At 40.5% G+C, this 19,284-nt stretch overlaps 1 protein-coding gene across 1 annotated transcript; it reads left to right on the forward strand.

Moving 5' to 3' along the window:
• Positions 1-11,350: 11,350 nt before the first annotated feature.
• dlx2a (distal-less homeobox 2a) lies at positions 11,351-14,058 on the forward strand. The gene is made up of 3 exons (XM_034045515.3): positions 11,351-11,867; positions 12,100-12,284; positions 12,711-14,058. The coding sequence occupies exons 1-3, from the start codon at positions 11,549-11,551 to the stop codon at positions 13,032-13,034; spliced, it is 828 nt and encodes a 275-aa protein (XP_033901406.1). The 5' UTR covers positions 11,351-11,548; the 3' UTR covers positions 13,035-14,058.
• Positions 14,059-19,284: the final 5,226 nt, after the last annotated feature.

Here is a 19,284-nt window from a genome sequence, read left to right on the forward strand (position 1 = left end):
GACCACGGAAGCACTCCACAGATCACTTAAAAATTATTTAAATATAAAGTAGCAGTTTGTGTAAAGATAAATATTAACTGGTAGGCTCTTTCACATTGCGTATTCTGATCTACAGTATAGAAGACTAACAGTGAATTCTCTCACGTGACCCCTTCCTTCCCAAAGCCGATAGAATTACTGTATGTGTTTTCATTATTTTATGCAATGATAGCATGATAGGCCCTTTGAGACGGTAGGTCAGCTTGGGCTCTCAGAGTACAAGTATGCCATATTAAGCCTCTCTGGCAGCTGCCTCACCTCACACAAAGGAATTCCAGTGGCGATAAAACTGAATCAGGAATGATTCATAAAGCTCCACAGACATCCGGTAATTGTGTGGTGTTATTTGGACTGCAGAATCAGACTGTGCCACCTCAGCAGTAAATAAATACAGGTCTGCCCTCACACTTCAAAGCCCCCCTCCCATAAAGCAGTCCTGGATCTCTGTGTCTACCATTGGTAGGATACAGAAACAATACAGAAATGGCATGGCATTTCCACTATTTAAAAATTGCTGAAACCGTCTCAATACTTGTTTCCTTTCTGAAATGATTGTTATTTTTGTATTTTGCCCAAAGTGTGTATTGCTTGTAAGTATAATATTCCGGTTTGTAAATATATGTAACACAAACCTTAAAAATTAGACAGGTGAATGTAAAATACGTGTACAGGATACAATATCAGGGACAAGGCTGTTTTATTTTTCCCAATGCAATGATCTTCAGGCCTGCAAAATGAAGGTGCCTCCCATGGGTGTTTTTATCCTTGTTGGAGGAATAAATAGCTGATATAACTTTACATTTTGCACACAGGAAGAAAATAATATTGTCTCATGTTTCCCAAATTACAATATTTTGTATTGCAGCTTATTGAACAAACGAGTGTGCATTATATGCAGAGTCACTTACAATAGGACATTGATTTAACATCTCATCAGCAGAATGGAGCACAAGGAGGTTAAGTGGCTTGCTCAGGGTCACACAGTGAATCAGTCAGTGGTGAGATTTGACCCAGTTCTCTTCTAGTTATAAGTCCTGGACTTTACCCACTGGACCACACAGCCTAATAAGAAAATATATTATTTTGTTAACTTTCAGAAAGGATATAAAGTATATTACGAATTGAAACCCATTATATATCATGCACATATACAGCCTACAAATAAGAACACGTGCCTTCATTGTCCTTACACAGTTTTTAAAAGAATGCTGTGAAGTACGTGTGTCCAAGCGCAACCACTGCTGCCTTTATAGCTCCTACTCTCTACCTGTGCTATACTGCCATCTGCTGCTATATTTGCGTATTACATTTAGCAAAAGGTTATCATGTTTACCCTAGATCAGTGCTGCCCAAACCCGGTCCTGGAGAGCCCCTATCCAGCAGGTTTTATAGGTAACCTTTAATCATCAATTTCTTAACACCTGGAACAATTTCATTGTGATCAATTAAGCAGGTGATTTATTAAATGAAGTCATTTAGAGATCATTTGGTACAAAAAATGAACTACCCTTTTGAGCCCTCAATGGCCTGGATTACATGCTGGGAAAATGTCATGACTTATCTGTCTACTGTCATGACTTATTTAAGGTGGTACGGCTGAATTATAATTTTAGATAGTTTTGGTTTGTTTAATTTAACAATTCCTGCTTTGAAACTTCATGTTGTATTTGATTTTTGTATAATGTATTATATTTGTATTCAAACATAAACTAAACATAAACCAAAACTAACTAAAATTGTAATCCAGACCGTACCACCTTAAATAAGTCATGACAGTAAACAAGTCATGACATTTTCCCAGCATGTAAACTGGCCCAGTGACCAGAGTTCCCTTAATTGAACAAGTTATTTGCTTAATTGATCAATAACTTCCATGTGTTCCCAGTCTTTAGAAATTAGCGATTTAGGGTGACCTACAAAACTTACTGGATAGGGGCTCTCCAGGACCGTGTTTGGGCAGCACTGCCCTAGATTAATTTCAAGATTTGAGTGACTCTTTTTGACCAGTTTAACCCTAATTTGTTTAAAAAAAAAAAAAAACAGTAACCTTTTAGCTGACAGTAATGGAAACTAGCCTGCTTCCTCCCCCTAGAGAGGCTAAGCCCTCCAGGGCAGGTTTGAGACATTTTGAGGTTATAGATAGACAATATTCCTAAACCGTCTTCATGCAGTTTCCTATTAAATGGGACCTGCATAAACAGCGACTGGTCACAAGAGGAAAGGCAGTCAGAAGCACATCTTTACAATAGGTCATTTCAACAAAGGGAACATCATATCCTATTATTGTCAGTTTAAAGGGATTAAGCAATAATTGTGATACGTTTTCACTTTGATCAGGAGTTGTATTTGCACTCCACGCAACTTAGCAACTCTTTACATAACTCTTTATATTTTAGACCAGTGTGACCCCGACCTAAAGCATCAGAGCACACTGAGGTCATTTAAAGAAGCCCTGCCATGTCTCTGCCATTGCCCTGGCTTGTCACTCCTCAGACACAGGGCAGCAGTGTGGAGTAGTGATTAGGGCTCTGGACTCTTGAGGGTCATGGGTTCAATCCCAGGTGGAGGACACTGCTGCTGTACCCTTGAGCAAGGTACTTTATCTAGATTGCTCCAGTAAAAACCCAACTGTATAAATGGGTAATTATATGTAAAAAATAATGTGATATATGTATAATGTGATATCTTGTAACAATTGTAAGTCGCCCTGGATAAGGGTGTCTGCTAAAAAATAAATAAATATGAGGTTAGTGGAGTGTCTTGAGACACCCGTGGGACCAGCTGCTTGGAAAGGACTGCGTGCAATCCTGTTTATTATTTATATAGCAACAATAGAATAAATCAAGCCTACCATCATAGACTGTTACACCATGTCATTATTTTACAGTGACAGTTACCATGTAATTATACCATTCAGTTATATCAACAGCTAAGACGCCTGTTGAAACATCTGTCAGCTAGACTGAGACGTGTTTTTTTTTTTTTGCTAACAATCTGCTTCTGTTTCTAACTAAAACCTTATTAGCACAAACAACATTAACTGGTGTTGAAGATGCTTTGTTTATTTGCTTGTTTTCTTTAGCTTTAACTATGAAGATATTGCAAAGATAATGCTACAAAGTTCCTGCTGTTTCAGGGTACCTTGCTTGCTCTGCTGCAGCTCAGTTTCACTCCCGCTGCTAGCTGAACTCCGACAATGTGGCCTACAGCACAGGAAGGCACCAGAAAGAAGCAGTTAAATTTGTGTTGATATACAGCATAGTAATATAAAAATCTTGATGTTAAGGATACAAAAATATTTTCATCACAAATAACAGCAGTACGGATGCTCACAAGATAAAAAGAAAAGTGAAAATGCAATACAAATCCTTGCTTATCACTTCTTTTAACATTTGTAGTACTCAATTATTTATCTATGTTGTTGATGTGAAATGTTCCCGTCACTGAAAGATCCCACAATCATGCTGAATCTGAAATAGGATTCCTGGTTACTCCACAGTTTACACTGCTGTGCTCACTCCTTGTCAGAGCTTGTTGTCCAGTTTAGAATCCCTTACTGTAGCTGCACACAGGCTGATTCAACCCTTCTTGCCAATCTGTCCCTCAACAAGTCAACAAGTCTGCTCCTGGTAGTATAAAGGAGGTTATAAGTGTAATCTGTAAACTCCCCTGAAGCTCTGAGAAGAAACAAACAGGATCTCCTTTCTTCACCAAGATTTCTATATTTTTTGTTATATCTACTGATACAGTTTTTCAGGAACAATACAGCTGAGTTTGGGCTTATTAAAGTAACAACTTTCTTATATATAGCACCAGTCTATCTATATTTGGCAAATTAACATAACATTGATCTAGCCACACATAACTAAATTAAACAACTAAATTAAAAAAAGGAAAGATTTTGTTAGGAAAAAGCAGTGCGTAAACAAGTTGTTAAAAAGAGAGATGTTTCTTTTGAAAGACAACTTGTTTTATTATACACAATCAGGTAAGTATAACTAACCTCTCCAGCTGTGTGATTGTATCTTTGTAAAAGAGCTCTCACTCTGAGCCTTGATGCCTCGGTGCGTCAGTGCCTTCAGTGCACAGAGGCACTCTCTGCATCGATACCCTCGGTGCCCTCGGCGCTTCGGTGCACAGACACTCTCTGCATCGATAACCTCGGTGCCCTCGGCGCTTCGGTGCACAGGCACTCTCTGCATCGATACCCTCGGTGCCCTCGGCGCTTCGGTGCACAGGCACTCTCTGCATCGATACCCTCGGTGCCCTCGGCGCTGCGGTGCACAGACACTCTCTGCATCGATACCCTCGGTGCCCTCGGCGCTTCGGTGCACAGGCACTCTCTGCATCGATACCCTCGGTGCCCTCGGCGCTTCGGTGCACAGGCACTCTCTGCATCGATACCCTCGGTGCCCTCGGCGCTTCGGTGCACAGGCACTCTCTGCATCGATACCCTCGGTGCCCTCAGCGCTTCGGTGCACAGGCACTCTCTGCATCGATACCCTCGGCGCTTCGGTGCACAGGCACTCTCTGCATCAATACCCTCGGTGCCCTCGGCGCTTCGGTGCACAGACACTCTCTGCATCGATACCCTCGGTGCCCTTGGCGCTTCGGTGCACAGGCACTCTCTGCATCGATACTCTCGGCACTTCGGTGCACAGGCACTCTCTGCATTGATACCCTCGGTGCCCTCAGCGCTTCGGTGCACAGGCACTCTCTGCATCGATACCCTCGGTGCCCTCGGCGCTTCGGTGCACAGGCACTCTCTGCATCGATACCCTCGGTGCCCTCGGCGCTTCGGTGCACAGGCACTCTCTGCATCGATACCCTCGGTGCCCTCGGCGCTTCGGTGCACAGGCACTCTCTGCATCGATACCCTCGGTGCCCTCAGCGCTTCGGTGCACAGGCACTCTCTGCATCGATACCCTCGTGCCCTCGGCGCTTCGGTGCACAGGCACTCTCTGCATCGATACCCTCGGTGCCCTCAGCGCTTCGGTGCACAGGCACTCTCTGCATCGATACCCTCGGCGCTTTGGTGCACAGGCACTCTCTGCATCGATACCCTCGGTGCTTCGGTGCATAGGCACTCTCTGCATCGATACCCTCGGTGCCCTTGGCGCTTCGGTGCACAGGCACTCTCTGCATCGATACCCTCGGTGCCCTCAGCACTTCGGTGCACAGACACTCTGCACTTCCCCCACAGGACAAGCACCTCTTGTGTGTTAAGTGCTTGGAGATGCAGCATGCCTCGCGGTCTCCCTCAAGGAGCAGTAAGCGAGCAAGGCACAGTAGGCTGGCAAAGGACATCTCGGACCTGAAGAGCCATGGCCCAGGTCATTGAGTACCCTGCACATGTGTAAATTTAGTGTTGGTATAATTTGTATGGGGAAATGGGTTTATTGTGTATCGTTTTGGAGTTGATTTGTTTGATTGAATTATTGTTTACAGACGGGTGCTCGATTGAGATTTGCTGCCTGCTAGGCTTGGTTGAGGGGAAGGGCAGCAAGTGATTGACTGTGCTGGTCCTCAATTAGCAGGTGGGCGGGTCTTGACCGAGTGTCCGTCAGTTAAAAAACATCCGCGGGAGATGGCTCGGGGCGACTGCAATGCCATGCTAGAGGGGAGCGGCGTATATTCGGAAGGAGAGGGTCCATTCTGCAGGAATGACAGCTACACAACCCTGAGACTGCAAGCGGTGCTTGTGAAGGCAATGCCCAGCCAAGGCCGTATGAAGCACCAGGAGTCGTTGTATGAATAGTTAATAGTTAGTTTAGGGGATAGTGATCCCATGTGATGTATAGCGAGGGTTACGTAGTGTAACCAGTTCCTGGAGCGGGACGCCTCGTTTTATAAGGCTAGCGCTCGCCCTGTGTGGCACCTTTTATTTGTAGTTTTTGTACTGTGTTTTATTTTGTATTTTTGTACAGCTTGCTGTATGTGTCCTCTGTGTGTTACCATGGCTGGTAATGTCACATGACCACCTTTTATTTACTTTCTGTTTTGTTAATAAATCCTGCGCGTCTGTGCCGCCGTTTCAACTCCACCTCCAATGTCTCTCTGTATTGCTTAAACAGCGGTTACCAACACACGTGACACGAGCAAGACCCTGTCACAAGCACTCATCGAGCGAGCCTCCAACTTCCTTCAGGTTCCCTCAAAGGCAGCGTCTGAACAGCACCATTCTGTGCTCATACCAGCACAAGCTTCAACCCCCCAGCCCCTTCCGGTGTTCCCGCATTTTCTGGAGGAGGTCTTCCTGGCAGCGACCGGCCTCTGCGCCGAGCATATCAAAGCACGCAGCCCCGCTGGCCTCCTTGGAAGGCACGGGGCTCTGGGACTAGCACAGTTCCTGCCGGTGGATTCCACCATAGTGGCCCTGGTGCAAGCCCCTCTGGAGGTCTGGCCAAGGACCCTGTATGCCCTAATGCATGATCACAGAGGCCTACCTAAAGAAAGTGTAAGCAGCTGAAGTGCAGGTAACACGCTTGGCCAACACAGCAGGTCTCCTAATGGCCTACCTAGATGGCATCCTGCGATCGGCTCCCCTCTCTGAGTCGGTAGCCTCAGAGCTGCGCTTAGTCTCTGGCACGCTGCTGCAAATTTCAGGCTTCCAGGGGCAAGCCCTAGGCAGAAGCCTGGCGGGGCTTGTAGTGCCACGCAGACAGCTTTGGCCATCACAGGCCAGGGCCCCGGATGCGGACAAGTCGGCCCTGTTGGACGATCCCCCCTGGCCATACCTTTGGACCAGCAGTAGAGGAGATACTGTAATGCTCCCACAGGGAGCGGGATGTGTCTTGACAGGTGGCTGCAATGCTCCCTTCCCGTGCTCCGGTACAGGACAGGATGAAGTGCTGGTGTCCGGCAGTCACTACAGTAACCCGGACAGTCCTGAGCCCCACTGCACCACATGGTGACCTGAGGCATCGTCTGCAGGCTTCCGCGGCAGCTAACACCTGGGGCCACCCGCAGGTACGGGGGAACGCCGGACATGGGGCCCCAGCATATCAGCGTGCCGGGAGACAGTCCCCAAGGAACAGCCCTAGGCAGCCTCCAAGGCAGGCTCCACCTCAGCCTCAGCAACCCCAGCAGGGCCCCTGAAGGCTTGCGGCCTCAGACCCACCCATTCTCACAATACCAGCTGCAATACTGGCGCAACTGCACCTGAGACTCTTGGGTACTCGCCGCTGTACACACCGGTTACGCACTGCACTCTCTGGCACCCAGAACCGGGCAGATTCCAACTGTGGGTCTGGCCTCTGAACGGGACCGTCTGTCCGCCTTAGGGCTCTCAGAAGCAGTAGTCAGTACACTGCAGAATGCTAGGGCCTCCACCAGGAAGGCACTGTATGCCTATAAGTGGAGATATTTTCAAGATCATGGTCCCATCTTTTGCCCTATAGCAGGGGTTCTCAAACATGCATTTTAAAGGGCCACATTTGTGGCCCTGAAACATGGCATAGGGCCGCAGTTGGTGCAAGTCAGTGTGTTTACAGATTCCCCCCACCACATGTTTTTTTCAGTTCACATATTCAATGCATCATTTAAGAATAGAGAGACACTGCACAGTTATAAAAAGCATGCTAGTAATAAAATGAAAAAACATATTTTTTTAACTTTACTGATGACTCATGTGAACTTGCATGTCTCTAATCATGGCCATAAAGTCTGCTTCCATATCTGTTACAGCACATCTCAGTTCAGCTTCCAAGTGTTCCTCTGTAAATTTTGAACAGTATTTGGATTTGATGTAGCCCATAGTAGAGTAGGTAGCCTTGCACACATAGGTTGAACCAAATAAAGACATTGCTTTTGCAGCAACTAACTGTAGTTAACCACCAGACACATTCTACCGCATGTATTTGAATGTTGTTGACGTCCGCTGGGAGAGTCCAAATAGAAGCCATAAAAGGGGGGGGGTTTGAGGAAGACTAGTTTCCAGTGTGTGTGGGGGGGATCCTGTTTGATAAAATCACCCCTCTGTGTGTTCCTGTGTATCTCACAGTGATTGGAAAAAAAAAATATTTAAACAGGCTGATGTTCATTCTCATGAATTTCCGCTGCCTGGTTCATGTGAGATGAAAGCGCTGCATCAGTCTGATCAGCTCTTCATCTGTCACGGTGAAAGGACCCTGGGTCAAGTCATCTCGAAGCAGCGACTGTCCCACTGGATTGTCGACACAGTTTCGACTACATATACTAACGCCAGCCTACCCCCACCTGGGAGGGTGGCGCACTCTACCAGAGGAGTGGCTACGTCATGGGCCCTCTTTAGAGGTGCCTAATTGGCATTCACCAGGTTCTACTGACTCAATGTGGTAGATCCCTCTATGCCTTCATTAGGCACAAGGGTCCTTGAGGTTGCACGCTCACACCACAAACATTAGTTCAGTGGTAGCGAGACGTCCCTCTTCTGCTGTCTGCTCACGCTCCCTTGCGACGACTCTGATATACTTTCCCAAAAGTATTGGTTGGTGGTCGTCTTCGAATTGAAAGGGAACGATAGGTTATGGATGTAACCCCGGTTCTCTGAAAGAGAAAACGACCAACAAACCTTGCGAGGTCGCATCACTCGCATTCGTGGGTTCGATGCAAAAGAGAACGTCATCTCCACGGAGTGACTACTTAATCCTTCGGTAGGCGGGAGCGAGGACGTCACTTCCCGGAGGAGCCTATCAGCAGCTGTGACATAAAATTGTCAGTAAATACCTGACCTGTGGCAGGCATATCCCAAAAGTATTGGTTGTTGATCGTCTTCTCTTTCAGGGAACCAGGGTTACATCCGTAACCTATCGTTTTGCTTCCATAACATACATATATAACAGATAGAACCATTTCGTTTTTTCGTGTGATGTTAGTTTCTAGATCTGTTCATAAACATAAGAGTAATGACATCACCATAAAATAATATCTGAAAAGTTCATCTTGGTCCCGTGTAGTGTATTTATGTATGTTTTTATTTTATTTAATCCTATTGGAATCGTGTTGTTTTTGTAGCAGACAATAGGTTCCTCTAAACGAAACCAAGGTAATGCACAAGCAAGCATGGCAAATCACTATGGTTAGACACAGATAACATCATAGAATAAACAACGTGAAAAGCTGTGCAAAATTACCGTTTAAAAAGTTTTAAACGTGTGTTCCAGTGGTCTCGGCGATTTCTTGTTGGCAAGCAACAGTATCAATTACTGCATCACAAAAACACCATTACTATTGGCAATAATATGAACGTTTTCATATAGAGCAACATCCTTAGACATTACCCACCGGCCGGTTCAAGACTTATGAGGAAAACTTGCAGGGTAGAATGGGACAGGTTACACATGCGCTCCGATGACATAAAGGGGCTTTATTCTCCAGCGCTGTCAATCTGGTATCTATCACAAATATATATTTTAAAAAAAACGAACGAAACGAGAAGTAAATAAAGCAAAGCAATGTACGGTACTGACGCGATAATGCAACAATTTAGATGAGAGTTTATGCTTCTGAAAAATTTGACCACCAGTGTCCACCTAGCTTGTACGTAAGTCTAAGCTTTTTTTTTTTTTTTTTTTTTTTACAGTGCTAGAAATAGACTACTGAAAACAGACCCATGTTTTGTTTTTTTAAAATCTATATTTTGTCCCAGTGACTGGCCATATCGATATTTACAGATTTGTTTGTAAACGTGGCAATTATTTACTGCAGATTTTAGAACTGTTTTAGCCGTGTTATATGTGTTTGCATCTTTGGTTTAACTATGATATTGCTTAGATATTAATGATTACCCGCTTCTGATCTTCTTCTGTTATATGCAATGGCAGGATTCACAGTATAATGGGCGCCTTATCGACAAAGATTTAACTCAGGAGTGATTGTTTTATGAAAAAAATACAGTTTCAAATTCCTAAACATAATCCTATAACAGTTTAACGAATAACCGTGAAAACTGATTGCAACCCCCCCATAATGCACACATAGGCATATAACATGTGAGTATGCTGCTTTGTATAAGTGATCGAATTTAAGAATTCAGCGCTAAACGCCCCCAGTAAACAAAACAAACAACGCATCAGCATAACTCTAAAGGATTTTGAGAGAAAATGTTTTCCATGACAGTAACTTGTTTTGCAATACACTGCTGTTAAAACACGTATTTTCAGCGACAAAGCCGAGCTTCGGTAAGCACTGGTATAATGCTGCGGGTTTAAATTGTTATTTTGCTCACCTGTGAGTTTGAGAGGGCTGGCGCCTAGGTATGATTACACGGTCTGTCTGCCGACAAAACCAAAAACTGCTAAAGTTAGTGATGGCCACCAGGAGGCGCCGTAAGGCAAGAACATTTACAGTATTTCCAAATGGACAAAATGGAGAACCATGGGCCAGAGCAAGTTGGATGCAGATCAATTTTCTTTCAATTTATCTCGATAAGGAGATTTAATGTGACATGTGTTTTTAATATTGAAATGTTATAATGGGTTGAGCAGAGCATGAGAACAACGGCTAATCGATTACTCTTATAAATCTTATGCTATTGAATTGTGTTAATGAACCACCCCAAAACATTCAGTAAAATACGTTTATATAACGTTTATAATAAAATTAAACTCTGATATACCAGGAGACCGTCGATGTATGCCTTAATTCGTTTTAAACTGAATTAAGTCCTGGCTGTTGTATTTTGTTATATTTTAGGCGATTACCATTACTTTTAAAAAATGTTTTATTTTTGGGTTAGTTTATTTAACTATTTTATTGAACATGTGCACTTTTAATGTTTTTTTTTTATTAGTTAAAATGTAAATGGATTAAAATATATTTGTACACTTAATCAACAAATCCATAATCAATTAAAACATTTAATCTCTAATAAGAAGCTGCAGAATTTTTTTCTGACTCCCTTTAAACATTAGTCATCAACCTACCTATAGTCCTATAGTCTTTACCTATTTAGGAGAAGAAAACAGTGTAATAATTCACAGGATATGTAACCAATGGCTTATACCGTATAGAACATATTCTTAAAGTTGTTTAATTTTTATACGTGTGTTCTATTCTGATCTTCCCCAGCACCCTGTCTGTACACACTCACACAAGTAATATATCACCATTGGCTGATTTTAAATATGTATTAGTGAAAATATATTTATGCATTGAATTTTTTTTAATAAAAATGTATACATGTAGCTCAGAATTTGGTTACGATGTGCAGGAGTGTATAATCTGTGGAACTGGTCCATAAAAAAAACTCTTATTGGCTGCCGCATCCTGACGAGCACGTGACACTGGATAAATGCCCGCCCGCCAGCGTCCTTGGCAGCAGACAGTCAGAGATCTTGGTGGTGGTGCAGCTTTGTCCTTCTCATAAACTAGCATGAGGATGTTATCAAAATCACCGACAGACTTTTGTTAATTTCCAAGGTTTTTTTTTTTAGTTGTTGTTTTTGCTTTCTTTTAAAGACAGTTTTGTGTGTGTGTGTATGCCAGTTATTTATTGGGGGTAACGTTTTCTTTGTATTTTGGTAAAACGATGACTGGAGTTTTTGACAGTTTATCTGCAGATATGCATTCGAACCAGATTACCTCGAACAGCTACCACAGCATGCACAAACCCCAGGAATCTCCGACTTTACCTGTGTCCACAGCTACGGACAGCAGTTACTACAATAACCAACAGCCTGGACATTGTGGAGGATCGCCGTATGGACAGCTCAGCGCGTACCAGTACCATGCCAGTGGCTTGAGCAGCGTTCCTTACAACACCAAACCGTACGAGCTTGGGTTTAGTAGTTCTTATCATTCATACGGTCCATATGGGTCAACTTCGTCGCCAACACATACTGATACAGGTAAATAGATACTATTATTATTTTAAAGCTGCATAGGCTAACCTGTGATTTACAAGATTTCTATCAGATTATTATTAGTTTTTGTTACTGTTGTGTTTTTTTTCTCTTTAGTGTTAATGTAAAAGCAAAATGATTTATATATGCTTACAACCTAAACACACGGAATTTAAGACTGTGAGGCATGAATCACCTGAGTATAGGCTATGCATTTATTGTATGCTTTTTACTGCAGAGAAAGAAGAATGTGAACCTGAAGTTCGGATGGTGAACGGCAAGCCAAAGAAAATCAGAAAGCCGAGAACGATTTATTCGAGTTTCCAACTGGCTGCGCTTCAAAGACGATTTCAAAAGACCCAGTATTTGGCGCTACCTGAAAGAGCCGAGCTGGCGGCTTCCTTAGGCGTTACACAAACTCAGGTACGACTGTGGTGACAAATGCAAAAATAAAACGTTTATTTAACTATTTCACCAGAAGCTATGAGTGGCAAACGTGTTACAGTGTGATATGCGCAGAAAATGCGGCAATGTTACAATGTTAATGCGTAAGATAAGTAATTGATAACAAAATGCACATGCACATTTTAAGTGTAAGGCTTCTATGACATGGTAATATATGAATTGCCGGTAATAATCTAATTTAAATTGAGATATACGGATAATGAATTGGGTTTGCTGTTTACGACACTATTTTGATAAGGTTACATCAACCCTTTATGCAAACCTTGACAGATATTTGATATTGATGTCTTATTTAATTTCCAGTAGGCCTACAGCGAGAAGTGTAATCGGATAATTTAAGTGGATGCGGGTGTTAATCATTTGGGGTTCTGTTTTATTTTATAGGTGAAAATCTGGTTTCAAAACCGACGTTCAAAATTCAAGAAGCTGTGGAAGAGTGGCGAGATTCCCCCCGATCAACATGCGGGACCAGGCGAGTCTCCGCCCTGCAGCTCCCCTCCGGCCTCGGTCGCCTGGGACTTCCCACAGAGTCAGAGATTGAACACTGTAAACAGCCTGCCTCAGAGCAACAGCCCTCCTAACACAACTGCGCCTTCATTCTTAGGGAACTATTCCTGGTACCCGTCCTCTAACTCGGTACCGCATCTACAGCCCAATGCACTGCTGCACCACCACAACTCAGCAGTGAACGCTGGGGCAATATTTTAACACTCGTGTTATTGACACTCACGCTGAGAATGACTGAAAGAAATGCTGAGGCTCCCCTTGAAAACAAACATATCATTGGACTGGTTTTGTATATAAAAATATATGTCAATGCAGTATACATGTTGAACTATATTAAACACAGATAATTGTGTATCTACAGCAAAAAGCCTTTTTAATCCCATTGTATTCTGCCAAAACGTTTTTTTTTTTTTTTTCATGTTATGTGTTATGTCTTCTGGTAGACTTATACCACAATATTTTTCGTGTATTGTAAAATAATATTTATGGCAATATTCTTAAAGCCCACTGCAATCCAAAGCAACGGTCATGGTTTGAATACTTTTTTTTTTTTTTTTTTTTCTGAAATAGCATTTAACAGAAAATGGAACTCGGAATCACAAGCAACAATCTATGTCGATTTACAATTTATTTTAAGTTATTAATTTTAATGCAGCAATTGAAATGTTGAAATCAGCGATGTAGCATATTTTTCAAACATTTGTACGAATAGGTGCCTTCGAAAATGACCTCACTTTTGATGTTGGAAAATAAATGTAATTTTATATGTTGATAAACTGGTTGTTAAATTATATATATATATATATATATATATATATATATATATATATATATATATATATATATATATATATATATATATATGTTATATGAGGTAACGATATTATCTTGTATGCCGGTTAAAACTTTTGTTTGTACAGTAAGTTAGGGTATATTTTCAGATTTTGGTTGTATAAAATGCTGCAACTATGAATTTGTAGAGAAAGCCCATGCCTTTATATTTTATAAAGTTGCACCCTTAATGGAACTGATTCCCCCTGACATTCAATGTTTCGCCGTTTTGGCGAGAGAGTAAAGTGAAGCTACTGATTTTTCTCACAAACATGTATACCAAGTTTGAAAACAAAATGTATTTGAATTATTTATTTTCGAAATGACATCTTTGCAGTGCTGCCTTTATGATATGAAGAGATAATTTAAAATAAAAAATATTGTTTTCAGTGTACCATGTATATTTTTTTCTTTCCTGAGCAAAATGAAGAGAGTCGTTCTTTTTTTTAAAGTAAAGCATTTTTAAATGCATAGCCTATACCTCATTTCAAGCATTTACTGTTAAAAGGTCCAAAGTTCAAACTATTGTATCAATTTGAATATTAATATTGGATGAACTTGAGTTACTTTAAATACAGTATTTACTTGGACTATTCTTTTGCTGAAAAAAAAAAGTATAATTTGTATGTTCTCCAATGCAAGCCCGTTCGTACGTGATATGTTGCGGTTCCTGTATGGTCGTTAATCCATCAGCAAGACATTCTAAATTCTGCCTGAATGGACCACGCCCCCAGAGAGCTGGCGCCAGATAAATATATCCCATAAATATCCCCTGCTGACGAAACTCTCCACATTGGAGTCATGCTGACTTTAAACGTTGTATTAACTCGTTAAGCTCGTTCTATTACAAACACGGTACTGTTGTGCATTTCAAATATAGTGTTACAAAAGGCAAATGTTTCTACCGAAAAGTGAAATATGTAGTTTCACTTAGAACGAACAGCATAATGGACCACTTAATATCACAAAGGACCCTGTCTACAAAATTGAAGTAACATTACCAGGAAAACGAGATTAACTTGCTTCCAATTTATTTGGAATATGAGCCCTGAAAAAAAAAAATTATACCGGTATATATATCCTTCGTGAAACGTCTCATTAAAATTAGACATCTTTTAGTTTCCTTGGGGAGATTTTGGAGGATCTGGATAAGATGATTAACAGCCGCACGACCAAGCGCCCAGGGCAGAGTAAGCGAAGGAGTAGTTGAAGACACGCAACAGGCTTTGGCATGCGAGAGAGGAGAGCAGGGCGTTCGGCTGGGTCCAGTCCTACAGACACTGTGGAGTCAGAACGCCTCTCCTAGACTTTTTATTACTCGACAGCCTAAAAAACGAGGCTCAAAACCGCCCTGAGCAAACCAACTTGGAAACATTTCTCACAACTTCCAGTTCACCCACACAACACAAGGGCCTGTCTGATCACTCCCCCCGAACAAAAAAAGCTGATGCACACTTTGTTCTAAATCTAAAGAGGAAAAACGAAAATGGGAAACAGTAAACGGAACTCCACCCGTGTATACATCTCAATAGCAATCCTTGTATATCCTAAATGTAAAGCATTGAAGTACGAATTGGTTGTGGCACGAGGTGGAAATTCGATCCCAGCAGTTGTGAACGTGTACGTTATTGTCTGTATTTATTTATTTATTAAAATGCAAACATACTACACGGTCTCGTTTTTTATAATATCAATCCTCAATACATGTACAGTTATTAACTTAACAATAACTTTAGACAGGTTGGTTTTAGATTGGCGCTCACTCAGAATTGCATATTGCGTTTCATTATGTTTTGTTTCAAGAACGCAGTTATGATTTAAGGATGGGTATATAATCAAACTGGCAATATTGTGCGGTTTTTGGCATTATTTAAAAAAAAATAGCAAACAGTGCTATAATGTGCTTACTCGCATACTGTGGAAGCTTGATTTGAAAATACCAGATTGCTAAATTGTTAGGCATTCATTTTTACTCACCGCATTTTACGCAGTATATTTATTTTCTCCGAGGTTTAGCCTATTTATATTGGCGCAACAGGAACACATCCATTCGAAATTTCTCCGATTCCCCAAAATTAGTTTGACTTAGTTTCTTGTAAGATTTCCTTAATGCACACTGCCATATGATATTTTCGGTTTCTTTAAAATGATTACAGCTCACACTATAACGCCGAGGTGTAGAAGCCACAAAGACATCTCATTTCAATGAATTATTATTCGGAATATTAACTGTTATAGGGTTTACTAATCTGTTTGGGCCCGCTTCTGAATGTAGAATGACCAAAAGCTATACAAAGTAGGATCGCTTTGTATAATAAGGATGTACTTTGTCAGTGATTGCTACATTACGAGCTGTAACATTCTTCCCTGGGGCTGTTACTGCACTGATGTGTATCACTTCAGCCACCCTTGGGAAGCTGCAATGAGAAATACGCTGCAGAATCACACAACAATTTGCATTATGAAAAACTAAACGAAATGTAGGCAATGCATACTGCTTGAATACAAGGACACATAGCTGCGCTGAGATACTGTGTTTTTTTTTTCCTTTTAGTTATTTTTTCCAGATTTTATTAAAATTCAAAATGTGCGCACATAAAATACTTACAGTCACCAATTTAATGTAAAACTCAGTTCTGGCTCTTACCGTTTCCTTGGAGACATATTGAATGCGTTATTCCAAATGTGTAAAAATAAATAAATAAAGATTAAAAGCCTCTCAAAAGACATGTCTGTTCATGAGCTAGGATTTTTTTTTCTAAATGTCAAACTGCAATTAGTATAGGCTGATTTTTTTTTTTTTAAATAATATAATCCAATACAATTTTTTTAAAAAGAATGCACGCTTCTTTGTTTATTAAATGTTCAATAGGTTTTGGCGAAACCTATAATGTGTCTGCACAATGTGCTTTATTAATCATTGTGTTAATAGATACAAAATTTATTTTTATAAAATACAGTAGCATCGTCTTCTAAATGCACCGTTGCCTTTTTTTTTTAATACAAACAGAGAAAGGATGAATCAAGTTTAGATAAGCTTTTTGTTGCCTGTATGACTAGTAATCATGTGGCATTAGACACTTCCGGAATCCTGTAGTCAACTTGAAACATCCCATACCGCTTCCCTAATTTTACTCTGATCTGTAATTTTATCCACATTTGCTCTAGCATTGAGCATTCTGGCTCTCCGATTTGAAAGCCTGCAATTACTATATAATTCTTCGCAATTTCAAATGTCCTAATATGGACTGTAATTTTTGCGCAAGACAATTTCCTGCTATTTCAAGCATCAACATTGTCAAAGTTGTATGTACATAATAAATGGGAATATCAATGCATAGTTTTTAGCATAACATCTTGACTCCTCGGTAATTATATCCGTTTGGAGCCTACGCAGAATTAGCCTGAATTGCATGGTAACTGCTGCTTTAAATTTTTTTAACAAAAATTACTCATAATTTTCCCAAAGATTACCAAGATCTCGAGTGCACAATGTCATCACCGTAATGAAGAGTAAACATTTATGCTAATAATCGGCACTTTTTTTCATCAGCTATAAAGAGAGGGTATATAGCTGAAAAAACCAGTCGTGTTCTGAACAGTGCTGTTCTAACACAGGCACTGCATGGAAAACACAGGGATCGTGCACATCAGAATGGTGTTTTCCTTTAACTTTCATTGCAGAAACACCGCCATCTCTATGTAGAAAACAGCCTGCCAGGTTGAGTGAAAGAAAGACAAAGGTAAGGGTGGAACAAGTTTCATTTTTATCTGTAACTCTATATCGATAGGTACACAAAGTGACCTGTCTAAAGTTGGTACTAAGTTTTCCATCGTTGCAAATTATGCACTCCACACTTCTCCAGAGTTAATCCAGTATTTAAAAAAGGACAACAAAGAAAAAAGATGCTTGAACTTTGATTTGATAAATGGCGAACAATGTTTTTGAATTCTTGATACACCAATATATATATATATATATATATATATATATATATACTGCTCTCATATATCTTGCAAAACATGTTTGTAGTTCCTTATTTCTTTTTTTCCTTCTTTTATTTCAAATAAACTACACCTCTAGTTTTTATGTTTTGCTAATTTATATAAATATGGAAACCAATTTAATAGCGTATTTATTTTATTATTGATATCTGAGAGGCTGTCAGTCGAAACATAATGTGCAGAATGTAGGCTAGCGGTATACAATATTGAAAGACACGGGCTATGCTAAATATATTACTAAGGATATGTCATTACAGATAACTACTTGGGATAATTATCTGACACGCGTGTAATGTCACGTCTCTTTGATTTTGAATTGCAGACACGCGAAAGGTTTTTGTGGACTTGGAAATGCGAATACGAGAGAAAATAAGGCAGCCCTTGTTCGGTAATTTTGCCTGCTATGCCTTCATTACTCCAACATTGTGCTTTTGCTAATTTTGAACCTTCTTCCTATTGACAATACTGCAGCACACACCTGCAGGCAATTTGCAGTGGCTTAAATATAAGAGAACTGAGGAGAGATGCAGCTCACCTATTTACTTCTTTTTTCAAACACAGCAAATTTGGCTTTCAGTGCGCTATCTCTTTTGTTAATGCAAAAAGATTCCCTGGGCGAGAAATTACTCATAATTATCCCAGAGATGGGAAACCGCATTAGAATAAATAAACCCGAAATTACTGTAATTATGTTGCGTTTGATGGGCTCGGCTGTAATCAAGAGGAGAATACAGTGAAATAATGCTGACCCTCTTGGGTTTGCAGCTGTATGCGCACTTTGTCGTCTTCGAAAAAAAAAACCTAATTCTGATATTTATTAAGCAGCGTGTCACCTGTTTAAGAAAGGTTCCAGAACTAAATTAGTTTTTTATTTACAGGAAAATCCCCAAATTGCGCTTTTTCCCCTACTAATGAATGTGTCTCTATTTTGAGGATTTGCGTTATTCAAAAAAAAAAAAAACGGTGTGCCTAATCATAAGAGTAAATGAAATAATCCAGTGATTAAATACAGAGATTAATAAATTATTCATGTTTAATTAATATGATCATTTGTGAAATATCAGATGTAGTATAAATATTGTGCCTGTGGAAGTCCATCGGGGTTCTGTCGTGGACCCATTACATGTGTTTGGAGGCAATGGATAAATTAACGTCAACCGACTGAACGTGATATTAATAATGTTATTTAATAACATATCTGTGTCATCTGCGTTATTTGGGATTAATATACAAACAGTTGTTTTACATAGCCTAGACTGTAAATTTTCGATATATTTTAGATTAGTTGGAAATGGTGGGTATTCAGAAAGCAACCTCATAGACATTTATTAAGGAAACTTAATTAATCGATGTATTTTTTCTTAAACTACTCTCTCTGATAACATAAGGTAGCATTTATATGGTGAAAATAAATAACACAAAGTAGAAATGTAGTACAAAACTGAAAAGCATTTTATGTTAAATAAGTAATTGAAAACAAATGTGCATGTCGGCCTGCTATTTAAACTTGCCATTTTATTTACACCAACAAGAATGAGACGTGTGTCCAGAGTGAATCAGTGGTGTATTCGGGGTTTTGTGTTCTGAGTGTAATTTGTGGCCTAGTGAGCCACAG

Source organism: Acipenser ruthenus, chromosome 11 (genome assembly GCF_902713425.1).
Source record: "Acipenser ruthenus chromosome 11, fAciRut3.2 maternal haplotype, whole genome shotgun sequence".
Lineage (NCBI taxonomy): Eukaryota > Metazoa > Chordata > Actinopteri > Acipenseriformes > Acipenseridae > Acipenser > Acipenser ruthenus.

Bases quoted from the DNA above. Each gene is read 5' to 3' on its own strand.
- dlx2a (XM_034045515.3), top strand. From the start codon at position 11,549: ATGACTGGAGTTTTTGACAGTTTATCTGCAGATATGCATTCGAACCAG. The intron at 11,868-12,099 runs GTAAATAGATAC...TTTTTACTGCAG, and splicing joins GCCAACACATACTGATACAG to AGAAAGAAGAATGTGAACCT. The intron at 12,285-12,710 runs GTACGACTGTGG...TTTATTTTATAG, and splicing joins TAGGCGTTACACAAACTCAG to GTGAAAATCTGGTTTCAAAA.